General features: G+C 36.5%; 1 protein-coding gene across 1 annotated transcript in view; it reads left to right on the forward strand.

Moving 5' to 3' along the window:
* Positions 1-9,044, forward strand: part of baiap2l1a (BAR/IMD domain containing adaptor protein 2 like 1a) — a 26,215-nt gene extending 17,171 nt beyond the window's left edge. Inside the window, exons 9-14 of the mRNA XM_088439606.1 lie at positions 765-888; positions 1,876-2,089; positions 3,070-3,129; positions 3,579-3,717; positions 7,705-7,745; positions 7,830-9,044. Of these exons, the coding sequence (XP_088295732.1) occupies positions 765-888; positions 1,876-2,089; positions 3,070-3,129; positions 3,579-3,717; positions 7,705-7,745; positions 7,830-7,902 (651 nt within the window). The 3' untranslated portion in view covers positions 7,903-9,044. The remainder of the gene's footprint in view (positions 1-764; positions 889-1,875; positions 2,090-3,069; positions 3,130-3,578; positions 3,718-7,704; positions 7,746-7,829) is intronic.
* Positions 9,045-9,372: the final 328 nt, after the last annotated feature.

Consider the following 9,372-nt stretch of genomic DNA (forward strand, 5'->3'; position numbering starts at 1 on the left):
TTTGTTCTAAGTTTTGCGGCATTTCAAAAGAATTCTTTTAAAGGGTAACCAAATTCTTATTTCCTGAATAATTATATAGCTTTGAACAGAAAATAATATGCATACCAATTGTGTAATGACAGCAGAGAACGATTTAAATCGCCAGTTAACTCATTCAATGCCAGGGACGTATTTTCACGTTTTTTATTTTTATTTTTTCAAGAGCCCAGACATTCAATCCCAGGTAGTTAAATACCTGAGACTAAGTATCTGTACTCGAAATAATATATATATATATATATATATATATATATATATATATATATATATATATATATATATATATATAATGAGTAAAAATAATGAGTAAAAATAATGAGTAAAATATCTGGAATTGAATGTTTGGACACGTAAAAAAAAAAACAACCAAAAAAAAAACCGTGAAAATACGTCCTTGGCATTGAGTGAGTTAATTTTATAAGGTACGCTGCTCACCCTGCACAACTCTCTGAAATGTACGTCTTGATCAAAATAAAAATGAAGAAGTAAAAATGTACGCCATCTGATGCGTCAGATGTTTGCGTAAAGCGCGGTTTGACTCGCTTATCAGCCTTGAAGATTCCAGCTTTGTTTCCATCTGATAAAGCCACCTGTTTGTATTACCACATAGAAGAGCGCAGATAAGATGATAATCACCTCGAGTGTCACCAACTCAACTTCGTTTGGACCCACGCGCGACGATTAGCATTTGAAGTGGAATCAAGTTTTCCGTGTTCCCCCCTCAGAACAGCGTTGAGCCAATGGTACCGCCCCCCGCACCCCCGCTCAAGGCGCACACGAGTCCGCTCGCAAACATGTTCAACCCCGAGCCCAGATCTCCAATCGGCTCCTCATTGGACAATCACTCAGGTACGGATCTTACACTTGAAAGCGTAGATGAGACGATTTTTATGATGTGACACCGCTGACAACATTTCCGCTGCAAAAAAATGCAATGGGCTGAATTTTTTTTTCCTGCCTTTTTTTTTAATGGTTTTAACAATCTGCGTGCAAAAATATTTCTCAATATAAAGTAAAATATAAGAAAATAGTCCTTATTTTAGATATATTTCAATTTTGTTTTCAGATTTAAGCAAATAGTCTTGTTATACTGTAAAAGTAAGCAATATTTTCTTAGTCATTTAAATTTTGTATCCAGTTTTGCTAGATTCAAGCACTTTTTAGATGCATTTTCTTAAATTAGTCATGAATTAGAATATTGTTGAAAATTATACCCATGAAATCCATAACTTTTAAACAAGACAACCCCAAAATAACAACTTCATTAATAAAAAATGACCAGAATATTGTAGATTTAAGTAAACATAATTCCAATGCATAATTTGTATAAGACCGTCATTTTTTTTTTAGAGAAAATTGTATTTTTCTCAAGATGAAGACAATTTCAAAATCATTTCATCTTGTTTCAAGGGTTTTATTGTCATACGCATAGTAACACTAAATTAAATCCTTATTCTGTTCACTTCCACGTGCAGACTTACATTCCACACAATAGAGCAAATAATAAAGTAGGCAATAAAAACAAAAAATAGGGCAATAAGGACAGTAATAATAAAGCACTAATGACAGAATAGAGCATATGAACATAATATGGAACATATTTTGAACATATACGAAAAAATATAAATATTTTGAGTAAAGAAAACATAATAAGCAAATTTTTTTTCAGATTTTTTTATGTTTAAAAGATGTTTTTCCTTTTTAGACATAATCTAGGAAGACATTTCCTATTATAAACCTTTTTGTATTTCTTTTTTGCAGCCAGCTCAGTTGGATCAACGTAAATTTTCGTCAAGCGAAATGGAATCTTCTTGAATGAGTCTTTTTCCATTGCAGACCAGGGCAGCCTGAGCGAGGACAGCCCGTCCCGGCCGACCTCGCTGTTCTCGGGCGCCAACGTGACCAAAAAGCCTCGGGTCAAGACCATTTTTCCCCACTCGGCAGGAAACAACGGCACGCTCCTCAGCTTTGATGAGGGCGACGTGATCACCATGCTCATTAAGGAAGAGAAAGATGGTTGGCTCTATGGCGAGCTGGAAAAGACTCGGCAGTAAGTTTTTTTTTTTTATCTCGTTCAATAACAAAAACATAATTTATGTTTTTTAAGAGTCCAATGGCTTCGCATTGCCCTCACTACTATTTGAGAAGGACTGTTTTAGGCTGTTACCTAATTTTTATTTTTTTTTGATGGCTTCTTAAGTCTGACATAACCTGTTCCATCTTTGTAAACAACCATTCTGCTCTCATGCTGGAGAATGTGTTGTCGTCCTTCTTCTCATACCTTTCAGTTTATGAAATGCTGTCGCCATTGTCCAGTAAAGCACCCATGCTAACATCCGCGCCGCTAAACTGACAATCGCATTTTTCCCGGTTGCTTATTATACAGTGTAGGAACACGTGAAAATTTCAGGTATGTTTGCGTTAGCAATACTTCTTCTGCTCACTCTTTGCCCTGCCTAAAACACGTTCCAAAAAAAATATTCAGAGGTGGGGAACCCAGTTTTTTTTTGCTGGTCCGACATTCGTCAGAGCTCCGCCCCCTTCCCGCAACACAGTAATATAAGTGTAACACGAAAAAAAAGCCAGCTAGAGAGTTTAACCCTAGGCTATAAAACACCATCATTTTTAATACAGAGGAAGAGAGTGCAATTCATAATCATGTCCACTGGATGGCGTTATCATGGCTTTACATGACTCTCAAATGCTGGATGCCGGTTTTCATTTGTAACTGCCTGCCCTACAACTATAGAAGACAGTTTCATTAACAATTATCTACATTTGTCCAAATTTCACATACACTACAAGTGAAACAAAGACCCTTGAAAGATACGTAAAAATGGCAAAATATTTTCACCGTAGAAGCACAAATCTTGACTTAAAAGTTTCTCGTGTTTTCATATAAATCATATAAATTCATGTTCAGCGTGTTTTTTCCTTTTATGAAAATAAAAATGATTCCACGGACATTTATGCAGGTACACGAACGATGTAAACTGCTTCTAATATCGTGGCGTATGTCTTGTGTATTAGGCGTGGTTGGTTCCCCTCATCCTACTGCAGACCTTACGCCGAACCTCTCATATCGAATAGGTAAGAAAGCAAATTTCCTTAATGCTCTAATCGATTGCCGTATGGAATATTCGTACGACACCGACTTATTTTTGTGATGCAAACAGCAGTAAGGAACAATGGAACAACATCATACATCCTTTGTTTTTCACGTTTAATGGGGACCAGAACCCCTCAAGTGAAAAACCGAAAAGTTGAGGGCGCTCCTACAAGACACGTGATTTGGCTCCCATTGACCAATGAGGACAGGGGTAGATTACAACTCCTGCCTATCTCCCTCATGAAAATCACTCACGCTTCTTAGGTAGACACCAAGGGAGACCAAGAAAGAGCAGCGCTGCAATGGAACGTTGTAATCATATATAAATCATTATATACATATAAAACATGTATATAAATATTTGGGAGTGAATGAGTTCAAATGATTATAGGCGATTTTTGAATGCTAAATGTGGCACGTCATGTGACAGCAATTTAGGGACACCGTTGCGAAGTCCGAGTGTTACAAGTCTACCTGAGCTGGATGAGGACGAGCCCGTCCTTCTGCCGCCGCCAGACTACTCGGATACATTTTCTGCCATTCCATCAAGGCAATCGCAACAGAATATGGTCAGTCCCATTATGAAATATATTTATGAACGCATTTGTCAAATATTGTGGCATTTTGCGTGGTTGTGCCAATATGTGGTTACTGTATTTTTTGGACTATGTCAACAACTTTTTTCTCTGTGACTTATAATTCAGTTCATCTTATCTGTTCTGATTTGATTTTTGAGTACAGGAAATAACGTATTGAAAAAAAAAGTGCTGTTTCGTTTGTGCCTGATTTATTAAGATTTAGGATTACAATATTAATGGGATTTCCTGGGGAATTTTATTTTGCGATAAATCATATGCCAAATCTAAATTTGACAGCAAGAGGCATACGACTTTTTAAAAAGACTCACTGTGACATAATTTAACCATAAGTTGCCTAATGTTCCAATTGTTTTGCTCTTAATTTGAAAAGAACAGCCGTCAAATTTGACTAAAGGCTTACAATGCTGTGTAAAGAAGTCGCTATAAAATTTTGCCAATAATTTGCTTGTTGTTCTAATTAATTTTTGCTTAAATTGAAAAGAAAGTTGCACTTTTCCTATTCCGGCATTTAAAAAGGTTTAATTTAGATTGAACTGTCACGTATAACCTCTTAAGTGTCTATTTGTGCCCTTATTTTAGAACTGCTGAGCTATACTAAATGAGGTTTCAGAACAACTTGAATCGTGTTCTTAATTCGTATTTATGATTTTGGAGAGGCCTGTATCTATGTTTGAGTCCCACCTATCACGCGAGGTATTTCCTGTAGCAATAATTTTATTGCCTTTTTTTTTTTTGCAGCGTTGCTCCATTATCAGTGCCCAACCCACACACAAATGTCATGACACATTTTCAACTCTGATTAACTGTCTCCTGTCCACCACGCCCTTGAATGAGGCACAGCTCGAAAAATCATTCCTTCCAGCCAGTCATTACATATGTCATCATATTTATCCAGATTATGATTAATAAGAATGTGGTTTATGAAAACAAAAAATGTGTTGAGGCACATGCACTTCATATATGGTGTGCTTAACTCATTCAATCCCCAAATTCACATTTTTTGTAGTCTTTGCTTAAAAATTGCCAAAAAATGGCTGATACTAAAATCTATTACTTTAGGTAGTTATGTACTAAAGTAATTTATTATTATATACAGTAATCAATTGCTTTAGGTACTTTGGTAGCTAATTTAATAGATTATTTTAGGCAATTAAGTTCTAAAATAAATAATTACTTTAGAGTGAAAATTAGTTTGTAGATAATGTATATTGCATTAGGCACTTCAGTACCCAATGTAATAGATTACCATAGCACGTGTGTTCCCACCACCGATTCGTGACGATGAGTCGTCGGGAAGACGACAGCGGCAGGCAGAAAGGACAAGACGGTCCAGTCGCAACACGGGTTGGTGATAAGTCTGAAGATAGAGGATGAACGTGTCCTAGCTAACAGCGTTCAAGTCCAGGCACGGCCTGGTGTCTGCACTCAATGTCCTCTAGCTGCTGCCTCAGGGTTTTCCAGTCACCAAGCCAGATACCATTTATCTTCATTTTCCAACAGTACTACTTTATGAAATATGTTTGTAATGTCATGAGCGTCGTTTAAGGAAAGGTCGAAAGCTAACTGCTCCCATTAAGTCTTGTTTATGAGGCTGTAGGACAAAAGTGGACCTTGTCACTAGCATTATCGCTGCAAATTTTCATTTGTAACCGGCCATTTTACTCCGGAGTGGGTATCGAGAAAATTAACGGATCATTCAAAATATACCACGACGCGTCCCATTAAGCACTTTGGTAAAACTGTTGCTGTTGTGAAAGCGCTACACAAGTTGATACAGTGGGCCCCCGTGTTACGAGATGAATCCGTTCCGCGGTTGGGCTCCTAAGGCGAATTCGCCGTATGGCGGGCAATCCAAAACTATGTTAAATAGCTAATGCGTTCCGAACCCCAGGAAAAAAACATCAAAATTGTACATACATTTTAAAAATTGGTACCAAAATAGTATAGTAAGTGCTACGTATATATAATATACATGTATACAATTAAATATCATAAATAAAAAAAAATAGAAAGGATTTATTTACCTTTGAGTGGTTCTTGTTATGCCCATATTCCCTTGTAAGGCTCGCTTTAGATTTCTTGATTATCTCCAGCTTCGTTTCCATATAAATCATCTTCTTACTTCTCTCTTTAACATCACTAGCAATCTTGGGACCCATGGCTAACCCTTTCAACTTTGAATTAAGCAGTAAAATGCATTATAAATCCGTTTTTGTAACCACTCACGATAGAACAAAGCTTTACCGTTCCACCATTTTGAAAGTGAGGCCGACCAATGGCAGACAAGCATCTCCGTGAGGAGACGCCGACCAATAGCAGACCAGCATTGTAGTGACGCGTTGCATGGAGGCCGTTAGACAACAGAAAATAAGCGCAATTACGTAAAAACGCCTGCAGATAGAGATAAAACAACACAAATCCAGCCAACCCCCTAGGGTCATGACAGTTGTTTTTGTCGCGAAGCGGGGGAAAATACCGTAAAGAGGAGACAAAAAGTATTTCACAACACAACATGAAAAAAACATAAGCCTGGGACGCTGTAACACGGGGGTCCACTGTATACTGTAAATTAATTTTCTCATGCTTGTATTTTTTCCAAAAATATGGACTGTGCGCCCCTACCTAAACACGATATTGTGATTCATTTTTGTAACATTAACTCATTCCATCCCAAAGTGAGATTTTTTTTAATGTCCTGACATTCAGTTCCAGCCAATGATTTATACTTTCTTTCAATTTTATTTACATAGAACATATTTTTGTTGTGTCTTATATTATTTTATCGTACGCAAACCACAATACAGATGATCCTCATTTTGAATCGCTATAGGCAAAAACAAACTACAGTTCCTGACAATGCAGTATTTTCAACTGACAAATTGCAACCTTGCAAATACCGCCACTTAAAACACTACTCTGCCCCCCCAGCAACATAGCTGAGATGTTCATAAGACAATCATCACCTCGCTCAAGCAAGAGAATCAACGGAGTGAGTGTTGGCGTTCACAGGTGTTTCTAGACAAGCTAGATTCCAAACAGAGAGCTTTTAGTTTGTACGCTTACGTGTCAAAAGTGTCCGTGGCACCGACAGGCTGGAGGACGATCGTCGATGAGTAATCTAATCCAACCAGTTTGGTAACGCTGCCTTTTTTTCACAGCCGGAGTCATTTGCGTGGATTTACGAGAGATCCTCTAAGACAGCGGTTCTCTACCTTTTTTCAGGGATGTAACCCCTGTGAAATATGTTTTCAGCCCTTTTTTGGTTAAAAACAAAATAGACTTAAAACATGCCATCAGTATTTGATCTATAAAGTCTAGAACCTCTCAATTTATATCAGTCCACAAAAAATAATCAACATACATGTTATCTAAAAGAAATAACTTCATTATATTATAACGTATAAGTGCCAGATCTGGTCTGAAAAAGAAATAATTATAAATAAATATTTGTCCACAAAAAAATCAACATAGTGACAGACCTGAAGAAATAATTATTAATAAATATTTTTGCACAGAAATATATTAAATATAAAGCGTCCTTTTTTGTGATTAGAGATCTGTTTGCAAAAATAAATCAATAACTTCATTATTATTTGTCCGCCAAAAATGATCAACATAAAATGCCAAATCCGTTTTGAAAAAGAAAAAAAAATATAAATAAGTATTTGCCATCAGGAAAATATGAAATTTTTGGGATGATAGTAGAGATCTGTTCACAAACATAAATCATTAACTTGACAGGTAACGAGAGGAGGCACGTGGCAAGTTGGGTCAAACCATTGTTGTGTGGGGGAGAATTTTCCATAAAAATTTAATTCAACCATTATTTTTAGGGGTTCACATGTTCGTTTTGTTTTATTTAAAACAATTGATTGCCCCCTGGACTTCCTTCCCAGGGGTATCCGTACCCCCATTTGTTCTAACATTGATTTTTTTTTGTCTTTTGTCACACTTTAGGTTACTTTGGAAAACGGGACAGCAAAAGTTCCTTTTCTCGGGTGAGTGATGGACCACATCTAATGTCTCACAAAGTGTTCCTCCTAATTTTGACTGATTATTAATTTTCATTTTTTTCACCGCAGAGGAGGAAATCCCTTCGCAACGGTCAAGCTGAGACCCACCGTCACCAATGATCGATCAGCCCCCGCCATATAAACACAAAACGGGGAAATCGTGTCACCCCTGCAAGACACCTAAAAACTGTACGCCAACTGGACATCTCACCTGCAAAAATTCATACAAGGGAACCTAACATAAATGTGTTTTTATGGACATATAATCCAAAGTGTAACCTTTATGAAGCCAGTCTGTGTTCATGTCAAGTAATTCCAAATAACACTCATAATGACAACTATTGTATCGCAAACATCTAAATACACGGCTGTCTCAAACTACCGAATACCAGAAAACAAGTGTTAGAAATAATCTCCGAATATTTTTATTGTTATGTCCTCCAGCCATTTTTTAAGCATGTTTTACATCGGTTGTTTTTATGCATCTTTTTTTTTTCCTTCTAGTCGAATATATCAGGAGAAAGAAGTTGTCTGCAGGAGAAATTGAGGATAAGCATTATCCAAAATGAAAAAAGCTTTTTTTTTTTTTTTTTTTCATTTTTTGCCGCTGCAGTTATTGCAGTGATAAATGCATTTGTTTTGCCATCTTCCTGACTAGAATGCCCAGCTTCCTGACTTACAGAAAAACTCATAAAAAGGAAAACATTTACGTTTTTATTTTTAATATACTGAATTAAAAAAAAAAAAAAAGAGTTACGCGGAGGTTTTGAGAATGAAGGAAACGTGCTGAGTTGATCAAAAGATTGCCGTTTGAGAGTCAGCAATGAAGTACGTCACCATCCGAAATAAGATTTTATATTTATAACCAGGAAATTTGTAGGAGATATTTAAATAAATTGTCCCGCATATGTCCAAGATGTGCTCGAACCAAGCTTGGTTTTTGGTTTGACTCAGTATTTTAAATGGTTAACATTTTGATGAAGGGAATATTTTTCACGCTTTGTGATTTTTTGGCAGGTGTGCAGATTATGCAATATTCTAATGCCGTTCCTTTATTGGTTGACATTTGCGTTGTCTGGTAATATGTCTGGTCACATTATTGAAATATGTAAAGTAGATTTTGTGAGGAGATGAATGTTTTTGGACACGTATTTGCTTAACAAAATGTGTATTGTATGATAGAGAAGAGATCATACTTTGTTATTCCTCAGTGCCTCCTTCAGTGAACCTTGCCATTGTGTTGACAATGTAGCCTTTCTTCCTTAATAAAAATCATAGAGTCAAGATATTTCATGTTTATGTGTGTGTGTGTGTGTGTGTGTGTGTGTGTGTGTGTGTGTGTGTGTGTGTGCGCATATGTTAACATGTGAACAAAATAATCTGTATCCCCGGTGATGCAAAATAAAAACACTGCATTCATATAAATTACTTCGCTCTGACAAAAGCAATTATTAACAATTAAATGAAAAGTAATTCATTCAAATCAGGCTGCTTTTTATACTGTGTTTCAACAGAACTATAAAAAGACGTGGACAAATGTGGAAAATAACTTGAACGTCGGGACATGTTCAACCAAGGTGTGTCCTCTAATTAGCATCAAATTTATCATCCA

Source organism: Hippichthys cyanospilos, chromosome 17 (assembly GCF_059441005.1).
Source record: "Hippichthys cyanospilos isolate Australia breed blue-spotted pipefish chromosome 17, RoL_Hcya_1.0, whole genome shotgun sequence".
Taxonomy (NCBI): domain Eukaryota; kingdom Metazoa; phylum Chordata; class Actinopteri; order Syngnathiformes; family Syngnathidae; genus Hippichthys; species Hippichthys cyanospilos.